This window comes from Anthonomus grandis, chromosome 8 (genome assembly GCF_022605725.1).
Source record: "Anthonomus grandis grandis chromosome 8, icAntGran1.3, whole genome shotgun sequence".
NCBI lineage: Eukaryota > Metazoa > Arthropoda > Insecta > Coleoptera > Curculionidae > Anthonomus > Anthonomus grandis.
The window spans coordinates 13,153,151-13,174,825 of record NC_065553.1 but is presented as its reverse complement, the minus strand read 5'-3'; the positions used below and the strand labels follow the sequence as shown (position 1 = coordinate 13,174,825).

Here is a 21,675-nt window from a genome sequence, read left to right as displayed (position 1 = left end):
TTTCATGTACCATTAATTAGTGGACACCCTGTATATGAAAATTATAAAGACGTAAACTGCAACTAAAAAAAAATACATTTAACGCAAATTCCAAACTTAAATTCAACAGATAACATGAGAATCATTCTATGAAAATGTAAATGAAAATTACCACAGTATATTTGTAATAAGATTAAATTTTTCAGTGATGTACATAGCTATAACACAAGAAATTGTAATAATTTTATTTTAGATGTGCATCTAGTCAAATGTTGAATTCTGTTTTATATAAGGGCTTGTATGAATATAATATGTTGCCAATTACTATAAAAAATTGTGATGGTTTAACTGCATTTAAAAAACTTCTGAAAGAGCAAGTTTAAATTATTATTTGTGTATTTTATTTATGTATAATTTTTTCTTATGCCGTTTTTTTTATTTTATCTGTTTAAACAATGCCTTAGTAGGAGTGCATTTGTGGTCTTGTATGTGGCTTTTAACAACTTTTGGATGGGCCACTGTGGGGAAAGGCCTTGGTCGTGGCCGAGACGGTGTTTGCGGACCGGACTAAAGCGGCATCCATGGATTACCGGGATGCTATGGCTCCTGGAAAAACCGGGGCACCGCGGGTTCTCGCCGGGTTGATCGTCATTGCCGCTATGCGATTTTATATTTCTATAGTTTACAATAACTTGTTTTGTCAAATCATCGGTTTGCAGTGACCCACGTATGTATTAATTCGATATTTGTTATTCCTGCTTACGAAAGTAGGTTATAATGTACTGGGTTTACAAAAATATTATAATTTCATTGAACTTTGTAAAAATGTATTGTATTTTATATGTAGCTTTTTTATGCTAAATAAAGATTATTATTATTATTATTATTATTATTAAAATGAAAAGATTGGATGAAAAGGTTGTCTTCATTAATAATAACTGTACAAATTTTCGTGGTCGAGAGACATTTTTTAACTATATACCTTGAGAGATGAATTGGGGACAATAGCTGTGAAACAATCGTCTCTCGAGCCACTCACCAAGAAGATTTTATCAATTCTTTATAGAGGAAAAACAGCAAAACACTGGTGAGTTGTATGTTGTTATGAAATGTCAATGAACGATATTGTCTCAAGGTAGAGGGTTAAAAAAATCAAAACTTCTAGACCACGAAACTCCTATAAATCTTTGTATTATACCTATTATGGTTTGAAAATCATTACTAACGAAGACGATTCACGATATGTGTAAGTTTATATGCAGCCTTTTATTTTGATAGCATGTTTCTCATATAATGACTTGTAATCTTTTGGTTTTTGAATTTATGAAGTTGTGTTAAATGCTAGATTTTCTGTTTCGTTTTAGTTGTGGTTTACACCTTAATAACAGAATTCTTCAAGAGAATTAATTTTGTAGAAAATATCTATATTAGACTCAAGAAAACTTAGTTTTAATTAAGCATTATTTAGGACTTACTGTGTGCAAAAATTTAACCTTTGTATACATGCCAAAATGTATGATTTTATTTGTGATTTCGGGTCATTTTTAGAGTCCTAATCCTAGAGATCGAAACGTCTACCAGATTATGTAAATCGATTGTCTGGAGTAACTTTTTTTTACCTACATCCAACAAAAGAGAATTAACAAACATTTAAATTAATATCGATTGATTCATTGATTTCATCTGTATTTTCTAGCAATAAAATAAAAAGTACAAGAAGTCTGGCTATTAAATAACAAATTCGCTTACGAAAAGGTGTTTTTTCGTTAGAGCATTTAGGAGTTCCACCGATTTGCGCTTCATCTCTTCCATCGAATCGAATCTGGTTCCTTTTAAGGCAGATTTAATCTTCAGAAACAGGAAAGTTACAGGGTACTAAATCAGTTGGGCACTGGAGCATGTCTAGCTCTAAATAGCGCTCCATAGACAGCACGTTATGGACACGTGTATTGTTCTGGTGCAAGATCCACGACCTCTGTTCATAAATCACGAAAAAAACAACTAGCAATGAATTAAAAAAAAAACAATTAGCAATGGGATTAAATCTTGATATCGATATCCGATATGTTTTTTTCATTCTTGGGGATGCAAAAATTTTAGAGTGCATAAATTCCCGTTTTTTTAAAAATCTTTTTGGATATTAAGGTTTAATCGCAAGTGCTGATGTTTTCTATTAATTCGGGCTCTTCATCTCTCAAGAAAATCTGAGCAGATTTGTTGAGCGACGAGTTTTCGGTTAGTGTTCAAATTTTTCTGCAACCAACTTCGCACAGACTTTCCTCATCTTTAATTCGTCATTTAACATTTTTCTAATTGATTTCTATTGATTTTGGTCACTATATTAGCGCTCTAGTATTGATGATATACAGGGTGTTCGAAAAGTAGACGGAGATATAAAAATTATATTTAAAAAAAATTTCACCCTGTATCTTAAAAACTGTGCATTTCCGGACCCATGTTTATAGAAACTTTTTCTCATATTTTTTTACAAGGAATCTCCCATTGAAATATTTCCGTCTATTTTTCGAACACCCTGTATACACAAGAACTTTAATTTTCGTATATAATTACTTCTTAGAGGATAAAAATTTTATTATTATTTCACATAGTCTGCTATCAGATTTCAGCAAAAATTATAAACAATTTAATGCCAAAAACAAGTTTCTCCTGTTATCATAACGATATAATTATAAATAAAATAGATATATGTATATAGGTGGTGAATTTATAGTACATTAATTAGGAGATTAATGTAACTAATTATCATATTAAAATAGTATGTGAAAACAGCATCATAAGGTTCCATGGTGTAATGGTTAGCACTCTGGACTTTGAATCCAGCGATCCGAGTTCAAATCTCGGTGGAACCTAACTTTTTTTTTCACTTGCAAATCTCATATGGAATTTCTGCCAACACGGTAATTTAATTAATAATAACGTTATTGGGTGGAAATGGACGAGCAGAATTTATTTAAATTGGTAATTAAAGAAATGTTTTGAAGCGTAAAGGTGATATAGTTTTATCAAAATACAGTCATATCTTTTATGTAAAAAAAGATAATGAATTCTTTAAATGAGTGCAGTTTAGATCCTTTAGGGCATAATTGTTTTGTGTGCTGAAATTCATCGGTTCCATGGTGTAATGGTTAGCACTCTGGACTCTGAATCCAGCGATCCGAGTTCAAATCTCGGTGGAACCTGATTTTTTGTAAAAGAAATAATTGACTTAAATGAAAGTAACATAAAAAAGCGTTTTTGAATAATTTAAAATGCTTTTGAGTTTTAATTTTGGAAACTCTTTTTTATGGTCGTCGTCCTATCATGTGAGAATGCAGGTTGTCCACAACTCTGTTCCCATTTGTTTTTTTTTTCGGATTATTGAAATTTCTCGAGAACCTACTTTTTTTAAAAACAAAAATTATTTCTAAGATCCTCCTTCAGTTTAGGCAGATTTAATCTTCAGAAACAGGAAAGTTACAGGGTACTAAATCAGTTGGGCACTGGAGCATGTCTAGCTCTAAATAGCGCTCCATAGACAGCACGTTATGGACACGTGTATTGTTCTGGTGCAAGATCCACGACCTCTGTTCATAAATCACGAAAAAAACAACTAGCAATGAATTAAAAAAAAAACAATTAGCAATGGGATTAAATCTTGATATCGATATCCGATATGTTTTTTTCATTCTTGGGGATGCAAAAATTTTAGAGTGCATAAATTCCCGTTTTTTTAAAAATCTTTTTGGATATTAAGGTTTAATCGCAAGTGCTGATGTTTTCTATTAATTCGGGCTCTTCATCTCTCAAGAAAATCTGAGCAGATTTGTTGAGCGACGAGTTTTCGGTTAGTGTTCAAATTTTTCTGCAACCAACTTCGCACAGACTTTCCTCATCTTTAATTCGTCATTTAACATTTTTCTAATTGATTTCTATTGATTTTGGTCACTATATTAGCGCTCTAGTATTGATGATATACAGGGTGTTCGAAAAGTAGACGGAGATATAAAAATTATATTTAAAAAAAATTTCACCCTGTATCTTAAAAACTGTGCATTTCCGGACCCATGTTTATAGAAACTTTTTCTCATATTTTTTTACAAGGAATCTCCCATTGAAATATTTCCGTCTATTTTTCGAACACCCTGTATACACAAGAACTTTAATTTTCGTATATAATTACTTCTTAGAGGATAAAAATTTTATTATTATTTCACATAGTCTGCTATCAGATTTCAGCAAAAATTATAAACAATTTAATGCCAAAAACAAGTTTCTCCTGTTATCATAACGATATAATTATAAATAAAATAGATATATGTATATAGGTGGTGAATTTATAGTACATTAATTAGGAGATTAATGTAACTAATTATCATATTAAAATAGTATGTGAAAACAGCATCATAAGGTTCCATGGTGTAATGGTTAGCACTCTGGACTTTGAATCCAGCGATCCGAGTTCAAATCTCGGTGGAACCTAACTTTTTTTTTCACTTGCAAATCTCATATGGAATTTCTGCCAACACGGTAATTTAATTAATAATAACGTTATTGGGTGGAAATGGACGAGCAGAATTTATTTAAATTGGTAATTAAAGAAATGTTTTGAAGCGTAAAGGTGATATAGTTTTATCAAAATACAGTCATATCTTTTATGTAAAAAAAGATAATGAATTCTTTAAATGAGTGCAGTTTAGATCCTTTAGGGCATAATTGTTTTGTGTGCTGAAATTCATCGGTTCCATGGTGTAATGGTTAGCACTCTGGACTCTGAATCCAGCGATCCGAGTTCAAATCTCGGTGGAACCTGATTTTTTGTAAAAGAAATAATTGACTTAAATGAAAGTAACATAAAAAAGCGTTTTTGAATAATTTAAAATGCTTTTGAGTTTTAATTTTGGAAACTCTTTTTTATGGTCGTCGTCCTATCATGTGAGAATGCAGGTTGTCCACAACTCTGTTCCCATTTGTTTTTTTTTTCGGATTATTGAAATTTCTCGAGAACCTACTTTTTTTAAAAACAAAAATTATTTCTAAGATCCTCCTTCAGTTTAGAGCAAATTTCAGTTGATCGCTGCCTTTTTTAGAGAAGAATGAGACAACCAAGATAACCATTAGCATTTTCAAATTCTTTGGCCTCTGATATCTCTTAATGAGGCTCCAGAAATCCATCAGAAACCTTACCTAAACTTTTGCAAACTTATGTCAGTACGTCTAATGTACATAAATCATTCATTAATCACTTGCTTTTTGGCAGTAAACTCTGAGTATCCTAGATTGTCTCTCAGAATGTCATCTACATACAATGCCCACGAATGTGAGCTCCATTTAGAATTTCTTTCGAAAAGTTCGAATGTTCTGCAAATAAATTCTTCATTCAATTCAGATAAGGATGAGACAAACTCAAACTCTTTACAACTACATTTCTAAGTTCTCTAAGTAAGATAAAACCCTGGGCGTAGGTGTAGAAATCCATCAAGATCCTTATTTGAACTTCTGATTCTTGTCAGTACCTTTAATGGACATAATTCATTCACTAATCAGTCTTTTTTCGAGAGTGAACTTTGAGTTTCTTCAATTGCATCTTAGGATCTCATTCATTACAACGAATATCAGTTCCAGTTAGAATTTCTTTCGAGAAGCTTGGATATTCTGCAAGGAAATTCTTAATTTTTTTAAGAGCAAGATGAGATAAGCTATAAACAACTTTATACCTAATCTAAAGATGTGGAACCAAGCTGGCTCAATGATATTTCCAAGATCTTATTGGTTGATAACTATTGATTCTCCAGAAATTCATCAAGCCAACTTCTGTCAGTAGTTCGAATCGACTAATTAATCCGTCGTTTTTCGAGAGCGAACCTTGAGTTTCCAGATTGTCTGTCAGGATCTTTCTTATCTAAGCCCACGAATATCAGCTGCAGTTATAATTTCCTTTGGTAGGTTTGAAAAATCTGTAAGAAAATTCTTAATTTAATTCACAGAAGGATGAGGGACAAGCTCATGCTCTTTAGTTTTCCAATACTTAGTCCAAGACATAAAACCAAAATGACTTATTGTTATTTCCAAATTATTTGCCGTCTGAAAACTATAGGTGAGGATCCAGAAACTCATCAGGACCCTTATGTAAACTTATGGTTTATGTTCAACCCCATATTTTTCCATATTTTCACTTTATAGAGTATTCAAGGACATAAAATCTATAATACAAGGACACTTCTTTTCCTTAACTCCCCTTGACCTCTGAAAACTGAAAAATAAAAATAGTGATCTACCATCAGTCTTATGTAAGATATTTCACATTTTGGTCCTAAGAGTACTTAACCTTAAATGTTATTTTTCTTACATATAATTTAGACCTTTATTGAATAGATTCCAGCTTATCCAGGAATTCTTCACAATTCAGCTGGCCGAAGTAAATTTATTTTATTCAGAGTAAAATAAATTTCTTATTCGAACATTTAAGTTTTTGATAGTTAATTATGAGCTTCTGTCCCAGGGTTATGGACACGATGCATCTGATTTCCAGTAATATTTTTCTTTAGGTAGCGCAGATCTTCTGCAGCGACAGCTCTTTATTTCCATAAAAACTGAAATAGAACCTGAGGAGTTTTTATTTTTTTACTTGAATATCTTGCATCTTAAGCAAAAAAGGGAATCAAATTTGCTCCAAACTGAATGAGGACCTAAGAAATCATTTTTGTTTTAAAAAAAATCAGTGGCGTACCATTTTTAATTTGGAATATTCAATTAAAAATGACGTATGACGTACCACTGATAAAAATTAAAACAAACACTTTAAAATAAAAAAGTGCCGTTTGCTACTCCAAAAGCATGTACCGAATTTCATGAAAATATCTCATGTAATAAAAAAGTTAACAACTAAAAAACTTTTTTTTTCTTAAAACTTTAACACTCTGTGTTTAATAAACGAAGGCTTTCTCGATATATCTTTATAAAGAAAATTAAAGTTTATTTTGAACACAGGCTGCGCTGTTAAGAAAATTCTACAGATCTTTGTTTAGTTCAAAGAATTGTAGAAAATGAAAAAACCTCTTTAATTCGAAAAGATTTACAACAAATCATTTATGACACGATAGGGGGGATAGCTGAATATATTTTGATCCTTGGCAACACGAAGTGCTTTATGCCCAATTTTTGTCATTTTATCTAACACTTTAACACTCTTAATCAAAAGCTGCGTATAACACTGGTGACGAATCTTGGATTGAGGCGTATGAGCCCAAACCAAAACAGCAATCCACTGTACAAGGTCTTCCAACATCAACTAAATCTAACAAAGGTTATTCGTCCATGGAGCACATCGAAACAAATGATAAACCGATTCTTCGGTTTAACTGGACATTTGGCGTTAACATTCATAGCGTCAGAGCAATGCAGAATGCTGAATTTTAAATGCTACACGATAATTTTCCCCCAATTCGCTGATTCATTATTTTGATTTAATGATGAAATCTTATCTTTTGCTGCTTAAGATGAAAAACAGGCAGGTACATTCTCGGTTATAGTAGACGCCTACCATTCGGCATTTTTCTGGCTTTGTATTGCTGGTTTATAACTTTTGGAAAATCGGTTTTGATCCAATAAAGCTTTCAACTTGGGACACCATACTCAATACTCATAAAATCTATTTAAGGGTAGCCCCCCCCCCAGGTCATCAGACAGAACATTAAAATGCTTGACAGCTTAAAATTCCGGACCATTCTGACATTTCTTCAAAAGTCAGCACCGTGTAACCTTGCTGGTTTTACCTTATTTATGTTTTTAAGTGAATAGTCGGTTTTTAAGGACATAAAGAAATGGCCATATAAAATAAATAGATAAATAAATAGCCTATATAAATAATTATGAACATATAAAAGTCTCATGCAGGGAAAAAGCTTCAAACCCCAGTCCTGCCACTAACTTTACTCCCTTCCTATGTAGTGTAAAGAATATACAAGTTGCAGCTGAATGCCCACAAACCAAAATAACTGCATATAACAACTTGGCATGTATAAGTGAAAATATGCTAGGTACTCTAAGAACATCTAGTGACATATTCATTGAGAATCCTCTTAGGCAATAGATATTCTTAGACAATCCTCTAGCAACTACCTCGACATGAGATTCCTACCGTAGTTTAGTGTGAAGTTACCTCGAGAAATCTTGCTTATTATAATAACATGGATTGCTTTTTGTCTCTGTTCCACAAACGTTTATTTGTCCTGAACCGTTATGTGCCAACTCCGGATTATCCCTGAAGAAATAGTCATTGCTACATTGTATTACTAGTATATTGCTATTACTGGCAGGTAGATCATTGACATAAATTAAACATAATAAAATTGGCCCCAATAATAATGAGCCTTGAGAGCAGAACTCTTATATTTACTACCCTCTCCGATGATGTCACACCTAAAACTCTCACCATCTGTAGGAATTTATCAATTGAACACTATTCTCATTAAACTAGTAGGCATAGGGTTTTTTTTGGGTAGTAGGGATGTCATGACTGACACATCAAAGGCTTTACTCAGGTCATGAAAGAGACCTGCTGTATATTGTAGAATGCCTCTAAAATTCGGAAGACTAGAACTTGAATACGCATTGCAGTGTTTCTGCCTCAACGGAAACCAAATTGACTGCCTGAAAATATTGCAAGTTTAGTTTAACAATCTGTAAGGCCTTTTCAAAGATTTTATATACAGGGTGTCTCACGACGAATAGACGCGATCGATATCTCGGAAACTAATTTTTCAAAAATTTTGAAAATTTGGCAACATGGCACAGTCGATGGGGGCTACACAACTAAAATATTTTGACAGTTGTGACGTTTCCGGTTATACCGGAAGTAGGTGTCAACTTCGTTATTTTAAATGGAACACCCTGTATATTTTTACATTTTTGGCTTTTACGTGAAATTCTAAGTATATTTTGTGTATAATGTCCTATACCTAAGTGTAACCGTTTTTGACATATTTTTAATTTCATGTGAAAAACTATGTTTATAAGGCCTAACATAATTACCGATTACTCCCTTTTAGTAGCCTTTAATTATTGGTTAGTTTTGGTTTTATTTTAGAGGAAGAACCACTTTAAAAGACTATTTTAATATTTGGCTAAAAAAAAGATACAGGGGGGTCAAAAACTAGCATTAAAAATTAAAATGAAAAAATCATTAAAAGTCAATTTTTTTAAATGGAAACCCCCTATTTTTATAATTTTTTCATAAAGATAATTAAAAATAAGGTTAACTTTGTAAGAGGTTATCTAGTCCAAAAATTGATAGTTTCCGAAATATTGGCAGTTTAAATTTGGCCTAATATTAAAAGCCGTATAGTAACACGGCTCAAGTTGATTAGTTGGGCATGACGGTTGTCATAGTAACCGCTAGACAATGGATTATATGCATTATATTTATAAGTTACTTGCTATTTAAGTTTTCTTCGTAAAAGTGTAATTTAATTAAAAAGTGTACATTTCTGTTATAATCCATTATCTTACTGCCGCTTCTAGCGGTTACTATGACAACCATCATGCCCAACTAATCAACAATCCTTGGGCCGTGTTACTATACGGCTTTTAATATTAGGCCAAATTTAAACTGCCAATATTTCGGAAGCTATCAATTTTTGGACTAGATAACCTTATACAAAGTTAACCTTATTTTTAACTATCTTTATGAAAAAATTATAAAAATAGGGGGTTTCCATTTAAAAAAATTGACTTTTAATGATTTTTTCATTTTAATTTTTAATGCTAGTTTTTGACCCCCCTGTATCTTTTTTTTAGCCAAATATTAAAATAGTCTTTTAAAGTGGTTCTTCCTCTAAAATAAAACCAAAACTAACCAATAATTAAAGGCTACTAAAAGGAAGTAATCGGTAATTATGTTAGGCCTTATAAACATAGTTTTTCACATGAAATTAAAAATATGTCAAAAACGGTTACACTTAGGTATAGGACATTATACACAAAATATATTTAGAATTTCACGTAAAAGCCAAAAATGTAAAAATATACAGGGTGTTCCATTTAAAATAACGAAGTTGACACCTACTTCCGGTATAACCGGAAACGTCACAACTGTCAAAATATTTTAGTTGTGTAGCCCCCATCGACTGTGCCATGTTGCCAAATTTTCAAAATTTTTGAAAAATTAGTTTCTGAGATATCGATCGCGTCTATTCGTCGTGAGACACCCTGTATATTTGAGCAGCAGTGAAGTTGGCTCTAAACTATTTACTTTTATTAGGATCTCGTTTTTTAAAAATGGATGTCACTATTGCTTTTTTTAACACACCAGAAAAGTATTATTTTTTCTGTGATGAAGAATTTAAATAAAAATACGTTTTTAAAATAAAACCATTTTTATTATACATAAATATTTTTTTTAAATAGGACAAATAAATTATACAAAAATGGACTACCTAATTTATAAATAAATAAATTATTATATTAACGACAAAAAAAAGACATCAATTCATCTACAATGTTTCATAAGACCGAAACAAAATTATATACAAAATAAACACACACAAATTAGACTGTTAATCTTGGGCTGAGCCAACAATATAAAAAAAAAATACCGTTTATAATTTGACTTCGACGAATAACGCAAATTAAATAAATAATATTCAGTTAACCAAAAAAAAAATTATCACAAAAACTCTTCTGGAAAATAATTTTGCTATAATATTTAAATATTAAATCTAGCAATGCACAATATTGTTAACTTGTTTAATACGCCTTCCATTACTAGATCTGTTCGCGAATAATTAGCTAAATACTCAATTATTAATTTATTGAATCGAATTTTCCTTCGGTACCTGCCCGGAGGGAAAATAGTGTTCTTTCACTTGATCTATCGCATTGCACCATTCCAATGCGTAACCTTCCGGATCTTCTAAATAATATTTCCTATTCGGCTGAAAGAAATAAATTAAATATCAAATAAAGTAAGCCCTTAGCAAAACTGACGTGGACTTACTGTATGAATAAAAAAAGTCTTAAAATTTTTGGCTTCGGTTCTCAAATCTGCCGAAAAAGGCACTTCGCCTTTAAATGTCATCGTGACCGGATCAGCGTAATACAAATGAGGCCCTAAGGTGAGAAGGAACATTCTTCTGCGCGGGAACAGGCCTTTCTTTTTATCTATCAAGCCTAAAATTACGTTAATACTTAAGAGACAATTTTAGATGTAAGATTACGTGGTCCAAAGATTTGCAGTAGTCAAAAATTGATGTTTGTGGCATTATTTCAAAAAAGCAAAGTCTAAGATAAAAGTCTACGTTAGTCTGAAATTGTACTAAATAAATATAGACTGATTCCTAAGATTTTTTATTAAGAATTTATATTTTTATAGAGGAAGCTTTGGGACTATGAAACAAAGATCAAGCAGAAAACTAAACACTAAACAACAAGTGGATAAAGAGACTAAAAGGGCAACAAAACAATCAGCAGTAACAGAAGCCAAATATTTATGGGGAAGAAGATGTACATAAACATAGAAATTAATAAATCAAATGAAAGCCACAAAAAAGAAGAATATGAACATAAATTTAATACAAATGGAAAATATACTACGGGGACTTATTAATAGGAAACCGCCAAGAAAATAGCAGACAGAATCTCCCCATCTAAAAACTTGGTTGACGGAAAACATATTATAGTTAGTACCGAAAAAAAAAAAAAAATCCCATGACCGGAATGAATGTCGGCCCAACTACTTAAAAAGGGATCTAAAAAACTTTTTGAAGCCCTCAGTATGGTGGATAAATCAGTATTTAAATGGAGCACAGGTACACAAGGAATGGAAAAATTCATACGTATCACTTATTTACAAAACAAGAAAATAAATTAGATTGTACAAACTATAGAGGCATATCGGTTACCAGCACAATACGCCGATTGTACGGAAGAATCATTGGGGATCTAATAGGAGCTGAATATAAACCACAAGAGGAAGATCCTACAACGACAATGTGTTCTGTCTAAAACAATTTATAGAAAAAAAACAGCCGTCAAACAGAAACCCGTCTAATGTATGTTGATTTTGCAAAAAGCTTACGATACCATTCCTATAAATAAACTATGGTAAATCCTTCACGAAACTAACGTTAGTTAACAATAATTATCAAAGCTTTGCAAAATCTATATGATGGGCCAACATCTCCAGTAAAAGCGGATAATAAACATTCACAAAAAAGTCTTTTTTTTTTGCTTTTTTTTCTGGTCTCAAAAATTGAAAGATAACGAAAATATACGATATATGATACATTCATCAAAAGAAGTGTTCTATAAGAAGGCGAGACCCGACGACTAACGGAAAATATTTAAAAAAAATTAGAAGTGGTGGAAATGGACGTGTTCAAAGATCTTTAGCAATATTTAGTCAAAACAGAAACCGAAATGAAGAGGTTAAACGCCGAATGGGTATAGAAGCACCAGTAACATCAGAAATATGATGTGATACTATCTTGACATAAGGCTTTGATAGGGTTTTTAAAGACTTAGGTCTAAGAATGGTCTATCAAAGTTCAGTCAAGTTATTAAGTCTTTTAGGAAACCCAAAAGATGAAATGAAGACCTATGGAAAGTCCAGGATCTATGAGATTAATTGTAATGATTGTGATAAGAAATACATAGGGCAAGCAAAGAGGTCAATTAATGCCAGATTTAAAGAACATGTAAAGTTACTAAAACCAGTTAAAAACAATCAAAAATTAGATGCATATAAAAATTTAGCAATATTCAAAAGGTTAATAGGGATAAAGGTCCAATCCCTTAGTAAATTATATAGTTTAGTTAGTGTTTAAATTTTATTCAGCCATGTTTCAATTGATTTTTCGCTCTATTAGTTACTTCTTTAATACATAAGGCCTCTTGTAAGTAGTTTTACTTTAGTTTTAGTCACCTCCCAAAGATGCTAACATCGTTACACATGTGGAAAAAAAAGAACTTTGGACATAGAAAATATATTTTGATGTTTTGATCAAATTCCCTAGATCTGTGACCTTTTCTTTCAGTCAGCAATTTATTTTCAGACTATGATTGGATAAAATTAATTATTTGTCTTTTTAAATTGATGGTTGAAATGAAATTAGATTTTAATGTTTATTTTATTAAATTCAAGTTACATCATCAATACATAGATAATTTTTTTTTCCAAATATAGTTTGAAAATGAAAAAATCCTGATATTGATATTTTAGTAAGATAAGTATATTTTTTTTACCTTGCTTCAGTATCAAATTGCCTTCCACAAAAACACTAAAAGGATTGCTCCTCTGAGCTTGCAGTCTTTTTTCTAATTCCTCCTGAGATACTTCTGTAATTTTCCTATTAGCCTCCGACTTTTTACGTTCCGTTTTGGATTTGGCGTCAATTACTTCCGGAAGCATATCTTTTAGAACCAACCTAATTTTTTTAAAAATGCTGAGTTAACGACACGAAAGCAATCGAAAAAATTAAATTAAAAAACTTCTAAGAAATTTACTTTTCGTCTTTACATACCGGGAAACTTTTTGATTATCGAGTCCAGGCTCCAAGTTTTCCGAGATATCCGGGCTTGAGTCTTGACTTTTGATGAGCGTTGAAGTATCACTGCTCAGTTTAGGAGGCGGACCCAGATCATTCCAATTAATCCCTTCGAACATCTTGTGAGCGCGTAAACTTGTGTAAGGGATTGAGTCTGAAGCTCCTGAAAAGTATCATTAATAATTACTTGTCATTTGGAAAACAGACCGAGTTTTACATGGCGAATAAAAATATTAAAAAATGCCATAGCATAATGAAAAAAGTGCAAAATTAGGTAGGGAAAACATTAATTTAAAAAAAAAAATTGATTGAAATTTGACGTGTGTTCAAAATGAAAAGTAATTTTTAAATGTTGTTTATATAAAAATTTAATATGTTTAAAACACTTGTAGATTTGAATATAAATTAGGAAAACTTGATAATGTTTTTGGTAGTGTACCAAAGTTCTGGCTAAAATTTGACAATAATTTTTATAAGTATAATCTTACAATGTTAGAAAGTTCATTTTAAGAAGAGAATATTTACTAGAAAAGATTATTTTCATATTCATAAGAAATTTGTGAACAATACACAATAACAACATAGATGAATATATTTTATATTTAAACTTTATGATGCATAGCAAAATGCAAAATGAAACATGAAGTTTAATCTTGATGAAATTCTTTTTAATATGTTGCCGGAACAATTTAAAAACAAAAAATATTATACGTAAAGAAAAAATTGTACCCATGGATTAAAGATAACCTAAGTTTCATCAAGCATGCCTTACGGAATTCCAATAAATTATAACTAACTAGTATTTAGTCAATTTAATATTCCTGAATTTGATATTATTTAAGCAGGTATATGTTACTATTATTAGTCTTAGGTTGAAGTTCATTATGAATTAATTATTGATGAGCTGAATGTGCATACACCCACAGACCCATTATGACCATTGTATGCATATTATATCAACATCCCATAATAATTGTAAATTAATATGTAATTAATTGATCGATTGATTAAATAAACATTTAAAGGAATTTGTAAGAATGTTATGACAAGCTGTCATATTTGTCGTTGGTAACGTCTTTTATCTATTTTACAACAAATATTCTGGGTGGGTAGGATATACTCTATGAAATAAAATTATACTAGTGAGAGGGAAAGAATGATTTATTTTGGGAAATATGCTTCATAAAATCGACTTTAATCTTCATGTTTCATTTTGTTATTTTCTATGCATTATAAAGTTTAAATATAAAATATATTCATTTATTTGAAATATATTTTTTTCTAATAAAACTTACCTAACCTCCTATTCGGTTCTAACACAAGCAACTTTTCAACAAAGTCTTTGATGGTATCATCAAAATCTTCAGGAAATTGGTATTCCAATTTAATAATTTTTTGGAATATCAAATATTCACTTCCACCTGTGAAAGGCATTTTTCCTGAAGCCATCTGATAGACTAAAAAGATGTTAAATAAGGTGATGTAATTTGTTGAAAAATTAGAGATTCTTACCAATGCAACCAAGTGCCCATAAATCTGATGCAAACGACGATTTCGACTCCTGAAGCATTTCTGGGCTCACAAATTGCGCTGTTCCTACAAAACTATTTCTTCTCCTTCTAGGTCCTTGAACACTATGGTCAGTATCACCTAATATATTTTAAAATAGTAATTTTTCACTATATTATTGTGTAACAATACAAACTCACCATTAGCTTGTATTTCTGATTTTTTTTCAATCTTGGCACTGCCAAAATCAGTTATCAGAATATGAAAATTATTATCAAACAAAATATTTTCTGGCTTTAAATCTCTATGCACTATATTCTTTGAGTTTAGGTATTCCAAGGCCAAGACCAGCTCGGCTGCATAATACCTAAAAATGTTTAAAGATTACAAAATTTAATCATTTCGAATAACATTAAAAGAATGCTTACTACCTTAAAAATTAAGGAAAGATTTACGGTTAACAAACAAATGTACCTGGATAGACAAAGCAAATATATAGAATAAAACTGAACATTTCTAGACTAGAAGATTATAATAAGAATATGTTTAATAGAATTTCTTTCACGGATCTATACAAGATCCATATTTTTAAATTGATCTGTTATTACATTCTCCCAAAATTTCATTGTTCAGAATTGATTCTTCACCAAATAGTGACAACAATCAGTTCACTCAGGAAAAAAACAATCTGAACTTGTTCATTGAACTACTTCAGAAAGAGATAATTTAATAGATGTATATTAACTGAGGAATTTTCCACCATCTGGAAACAAGGTAATATTCTGCCATTAGCTAAAGTAAAAAATCCTAAGAATTATGGTGACCTTCTCAATATCAATTTTGCCTGTGGTTCTTGAAGTGTCTAGAATCACAGATCAATTTATTTTTGACAAATAATTCAATCAAAATTATAAGAGGAAATTATAAATTCCTATAAAAAAACAACTATAGCTGTGCAACCATACTTTGTGATGTAACTAATTCAATTTTCATAACTTCAGATGAAAACGTGTTACATCTTTTGACAAACATCATGAGATCTTATTATCAATTCTTGCTTTTATAGGATTTTCTAATAAAGTCCTCATAAAATCTTTATCACTCATAAGAAACAGAGGATTTGTTTGGATTGTAAATATTCAGAGGATCGCAATCGTTCAATCATAGGGAAATATTTCGGTGCCCTTCTTTATTCCATTTATACATGTCAAAAAAATTCAAAGCCTATTTACGCTCCAGACACCTAGTTAATTTGTTCTTTTGATCGTTGTAATCCTGAGTATACAGACAATTGTTTAAATGAATACCTAAAACGGCAGTATGACCAATCTTTAAGGCATTGTTGACAACTAAATCCAAAGAAAAGTGTCACTATGTCATTCACTAAATAGACTTTAAGACAAACCCTTATAATATAATATATAATATTGAACCAATTGCAAAACATGAGTAGGAATCTTTGAATATTCATAGATATGAATACTCAATGCTTAAATCCTTTTATTTTTACAGACATATTGTCTTGAATATAGAAATAACTACTATTCTTCTACTCTGAAGAATTATGCAGGTTAATAATGCAGATATTGGAAGAATTGTTTATATAGGTATGTTTCAAAACCTTAAAACCTAATGTATGGTATCTTAGCATGGGGCAACATCACAGAGGCTTTAACTGTTTTTAAACATTAGAAGAAAGCAGTAATGATACTATCCAGAATAAACCAATGTAAGTCTTGTCGTCCTTACTTTAAGAACCTAAAAATACTACCCCTCCCTGCAATATACATCCAACAGGCTCTTATGTATGCTAGAGAGAGCTTAATGGTCCTGACACATCAATCAATTCACTCTTATGATACAAGAAATAAAAATCAATTAATTATACTGCAATGTAGACTATCTTTAACCCAAAAGAACTTCAAAGTCTTAAAGGAAAAGGCCCTAACATCTAACAAATTTAAGTTTACACTTAAAAAACTATTGCATTATATCAGTCCTTATGAGACCCATGAGTCCTTAGAGTTTGACTAGGGTAGACAGTAGTGATGCGAGGAGTCCGGATTAAGCGTCCGTTCAATTTGAATATCAAATTATTCCGAATTAATCCGGATATCTAAATCGTCCGGATACAAGCCGCCTGTCGTCCCTTCGACCGACAATGATAATTAGCTATTTTAGTTTTAACATCATGTAGAAATCCGTAAAAACGAAATGTCTAATGGGTTGCATCATGCATACCTTATATTCGAAAAACAGCTATAAAAAACGTTTATCGGACGGTCGGTCGAGCATCGAGCCCGAAAGATGGCATAATAAGCAGTGTGAATAAGAATTCAATAAAAGCTATAACTTACATTTTCCTAGCAAATGCTTACTTTGCAATGCATAAAAATAAGTAGTAGCTTTCACTAAAAATTCAATGAGTAAAAGCTAAAGTTTTTAGCATTGTCTAAAAATGGTGTGAATAAAAGTAAGCAATTAACTAAGAATATAAAGGAAAAGGTTACATTTTTGCAAGCTTGTTAGACCCTTGCTTAAAAATATAGTAATTGTTAAACAGTTTAGTAGAAATGGCTACATTTATGAATATAAGATCTGTAAAATTTTATCCCGAAAGAAGAGAAAGTCATGCCGAAGAATACCATGGTCTGTACAGATTTAGTGAAGAAAATGTTGAGTGGATAGCTAACCATTTTTTGGAGCCAAAAGTGGAGACTTAGAGGTGGTACTTTGAGTCCAAAAAAAATGTAAATATTTTTGCGATTTCTAAGTGATCCTGGACTTCAAATAGGGACCGGAAAAGAAGAAGGAGTTCATAGAACAACAATATGTAAAACGATATTTCATGTTTTACCAAAAATAGTTGAAAAGCCAAGAATTTGGATTAAATTTCCGACAGAAAACTAGGCAATCAATAAATGGGTACAGTTGTATAGATTTCCCTGTGCTTTTGGTGGAATTAATTGCACTCATGTACCAATAATAACGCCATTGCTACATGGTGACAAGCATATCAATAGGATAGGATGGTGTAGTATAAATGTGCAAGCAACTTGTGATGCAAAAGAATTTTTTCATCCGTAGATGCTCAATGGCCTGGCTTGGTGCACGATAGAACTATGGACTTATTTTAGGCGATAAAGGGTACGGGATAACACCATTGGATGATTTACCAAATAAAAACTTTAAGTAAATACTTAAAATATCTAGCTTTTGATAGTAAGTAAAAGCAAAAAGTTATTCACTTCAACTTCAGCAAATGCTATTAGCAAAAGTTAAATCTATCTAGTAAAAGCTAAAGCTTATACTTCATACTAAAAGCAAAAGCTAAGTTTTTATTCACACTGCCCAATTTGCCGAACAGGAGCGAGACATCGAGCGGATGAATTAATCCGGATGAAAAAACCGAAGTTTCAATTAATCCGAATGAATAAGAAAGAAAGAACGAAAGAAAGAAAGAAAGAAAATGTGCTATATTACGTAAGACAACAAAATCTTGTGTACAAGCATCCTAAAAACTAAAAAATTCCAAACTCACTTTAAATTTCAAATTTCAAACAAACATAACATCTAAAACACTTTACCATAAAATTTACACACATTACCAAAATTAATCATAACAAAACAGATTGAGAAAAAAAAAGCATCTTTTTGATAAATTTCATTAAAAAATAAGTAAAGCTGTCAATAAAACAGAATTTAGAAGAAGTAAATTAAATTATTTAACAGGAAACAAAACTAAAACACTAAAATGATGTCAGAGCACAGGTTAAAAGGTATCATTAAAAAAATCGTCAAGGCTATAATATGCCCTGGATAATAAAAGTGATTTTAATTCCTTTTTGAATCTCTGTACTGTAATACTGTCCGGATATTGAATTATTCCGGATTTTAACAACACTAGTACACACTCTTCAACTATTACTTTTTGCCTGGGTTAATTATGTTTAAAAAGTGGAATCTTTTTAAAAGGTTGAATAGTTTTCAATTGTAGAGTATCAATTGTAGGTTTTATAGTGAGTTTTATAGTGTAGGTTCTATAAGTTAATTTTTTTAATAAATCTAATAATGTTACTTTTTATTTTTGTAGGTCACTTTTTTTTCTTATCATTAACAATGCTTAAACTAAATTGTATGATTTTGTCTCAATTATATTGTACAATTGTTGTTTCTAATTCTTTCACATTAAAATTTCTTTATAATTTTGATCAAGTTGAGACCTACAACTTGTGACTTGTTTTTTGTAGGTTAGTATTTTAATTACCAGGCTACATTAGCTCTTAGCTTTTTGTTCAGAAGTTAAAATGAAGAAGCCCTAACAAAGAAATATTATATATTTTTTGTACCATAATTTTGATTTTGAATAACATTAGAAGTTGCTAAATATATACCTTTATTAGATTTCATGATTTCAAATTTTATTGAGTTCATTAAATGTTTTCCCATAAAAGTGAAGACTAATTCATTATAATATAACTTTAAAATATACCTACAATAACTTCACTGATATTCACGTTATCTGCAACATAATCCACTGATAGTTCCAGTCACATTTAAACCCCATCAAAAGTATTTTTAATTATGAAGTTATTGCAAAGCTAAAGCCCCAATTGTATAGTTTGCTGCTTACAAAGAGAATTTCTTAAAGTCTGCTTTAACAACATTCTGAAGGGTTAATAATATTACTTAAAAAGAATTTCCATACTTCTAAATGATGATGAGGTTAATGGCTGACATGTTTGAGGATTTTTCTCTACAGGCAAGAGAGATGTAGAATATTGAAATTGTACTGAACTACAATTTTTTTTTCTAATTCCATTGAAATAAATTGGAATGTATATGCATAACATGAAAAGGAAATGCAAAAGTCTCTGATTGGATACACCCTAGAATGGTATGCTATGTAGGGTGTGACTTAATAAAAACCAACATATTGTTTTTATTAATTGAGGACCTGATTTGATTCTAGCTGATCTTCTCACTCCAATAATAAAAATTTTTTGAATTTTTAACTCTGAGTTAAGCTAAACTTAATGTCATTTTCAAAATGTAACTCACATATAATATTAAATGGATGAACCTACTTTTATTAGTTAATTCCCCACCACTTAACACATTTTTTAAAATCAATTATATTGGAATTTTTTGGATAACATTCTTGGAATTTTTGGATAACATTTGTTAGTTTTAAATACTAATGAATAGGGTTTCCTTATTAAGATTTAAAATAAAACCAGTTCTTACCTTGTGCAATCAAAACTAAATTTCTTATGTAAAATAATATGTTTTAGAAGTTCTCCATTTTTGGCATAGGACAGTACAAAGTACAGCCGTTCAACATCTTGAAAAGTGCTGTACAGATGTACAAAGTACCGACAGGAACTGCCTAAGATTCTCAGTACTTCTTTCTCTCTCATAACATATTCTGTCTTTTTTTCTCTGATTATGTGGGTTTTTTCCAAAATCTTAACTAAAAGTTTACAAAAATAGATATGGAAAACAAAATCCTATGTAGCAATCATTTGGACTTACTGGCAAATTCCATATTAGTTTGAACATCTTTTGCCAAATATACTGTGCTGAAGCTTCCCTCGCCAATGACTTTCCCAAATATGAAATCCTGTGGAGTCTTCTTTTTGACTTCAGTCTGGTCCTGACCTTTATTTGGTAGTGTCATCTTAAATAAATGTTGTTCTGGGAACACTAGAAAATAAATATAACATTGCAGCACATCTATCCATTCTACTTCCTGTTATTTTTGTGCCAGATATTAAAAATATTCTTACAATTCTGTTTCACTACACTAGTTACACAAGTGTTTTGAAATAGACTATATAAGATATGTGTTCTAAGTTTGATAGGAAATTAATGTGAAAAAAATTCTTCAGCCTTAGGAAAATCAAATAAACTGACCAAGTGAACAGACTAGGAATTTCTGTTACTTACCTTGGATTTTTTTTACTTTTCAATTTAAACCAAGGATGGGATACGTCACACAGCACGCGTCATCCGTGTGGAAACCCATGAAAACCGCCAACTAATAAATTCACAAAAGATAAGTTCAGTTTACGTCACAAGACTAACCAGAATAGTAAAAATATGACCTTTAAACCTAGATCACTTTCATTCAACAGAGAGACAAGGAATGATTTTGATTTATCTATTGGCAGTTAGGACCTAATTACGTATTCACAGATAACAACTGATTCTAATTTTTCATTTATGGTCCACACATTAATAATGTTAAAATTGGATAAATTGCAGTGAACAGTGAATGAAGCTCGATTTTCCCAGAGGATTTCCCTATAATTTGACGTAAATCTGACGTTACAAACAAATACAAAAAATGGCGTCAATAACGTCAGTTTACGTCAAATCCTTTGGGAGTGCCTAGCGTTCGCACAATGACATTTGATATTAAGTAAAGGTGCCTTTAGAATTGCCATAGCATAATTGTCGCGAATTAAATTTTTCCTATCCTATACAGGGTGTTTCCTAACTACGGTACGAAACTATACGGGGTGAATCGTTAGGTCGTTTTATGAAAAAAAGTTCCTATGAACGTATGTCGGGAGTTGCTTTGTTTCTGAGATACAGGGCGATGAAGGTTCAAAAAAATAACGGTATTTTAAAAATACTATAC

General features: G+C 31.0%; 1 protein-coding gene and 4 non-coding genes across 7 annotated transcripts; 4 read left to right on the top strand and 1 right to left on the bottom strand.

The window, feature by feature from the left end:
- Window positions 1–2,777: 2,777 nt before the first annotated feature.
- On the top strand, window positions 2,778–2,849 carry Trnaq-uug (transfer RNA glutamine (anticodon UUG)). The gene has a single exon. It is a non-coding gene; the product is annotated as a tRNA-Gln (tRNA).
- Window positions 2,850–3,107: 258 nt separating this feature from the next.
- Trnaq-cug (transfer RNA glutamine (anticodon CUG)) lies at window positions 3,108–3,179 on the top strand. The gene has a single exon. It is a non-coding gene; the product is annotated as a tRNA-Gln (tRNA).
- A 1,207-nt stretch (window positions 3,180–4,386) lies between these two features.
- On the top strand, window positions 4,387–4,458 carry Trnaq-uug (transfer RNA glutamine (anticodon UUG)). Its single transcript has one exon. It is a non-coding gene; the product is annotated as a tRNA-Gln (tRNA).
- Window positions 4,459–4,716: 258 nt separating this feature from the next.
- On the top strand, window positions 4,717–4,788 carry Trnaq-cug (transfer RNA glutamine (anticodon CUG)). The gene has a single exon. It is a non-coding gene; the product is annotated as a tRNA-Gln (tRNA).
- A 5,866-nt stretch (window positions 4,789–10,654) lies between these two features.
- On the bottom strand, window positions 10,655–21,368 carry LOC126739654 (3-phosphoinositide-dependent protein kinase 1). 3 transcript variants are annotated; one of them, XM_050445428.1, is made up of 11 exons: window positions 21,137–21,368; window positions 20,979–21,069; window positions 20,565–20,735; window positions 20,277–20,502; window positions 15,230–15,396; window positions 15,033–15,170; window positions 14,816–14,977; window positions 13,497–13,683; window positions 13,219–13,400; window positions 10,973–11,145; window positions 10,655–10,910 (listed from the first exon to the last, which is right to left on the bottom strand). In XM_050445428.1, exons 3-11 carry the CDS (start codon window positions 20,707–20,709, stop codon window positions 10,785–10,787), a joined length of 1,506 nt encoding a protein of 501 aa, XP_050301385.1. In that variant the 5' UTR covers window positions 20,710–20,735; window positions 20,979–21,069; window positions 21,137–21,368; the 3' UTR covers window positions 10,655–10,784. The 3 variants fall into 3 exon arrangements, with proteins under 3 accessions (XP_050301385.1, XP_050301384.1, XP_050301386.1); XM_050445427.1 differs by having other exon boundaries at window positions 20,979–21,368; XM_050445429.1 differs by lacking the exons at window positions 20,979–21,069; window positions 21,137–21,368 and adding an exon at window positions 20,819–20,963.
- Window positions 21,369–21,675: the final 307 nt, after the last annotated feature.

Excerpts from the sequence above, each read along its gene's own strand:
- LOC126739654 (XM_050445427.1), bottom strand. The coding sequence starts at position 20,709 with ATGACACTACCAAATAAAGGTCAGGACCAGACTGAAGTCAAAAAGAAG. Across the intron at positions 15,397-20,276 it reads TTTAGTTTTGATTGCACAAG|GTATTATGCAGCCGAGCTGG; the intron begins GTAAGAACTGGT and ends AAACATTTTTAG. Across the intron at positions 15,171-15,229 it reads ATCAGAAATACAAGCTAATG|GTGATACTGACCATAGTGTT; the intron begins GTGAGTTTGTAT and ends AAAATATATTAG.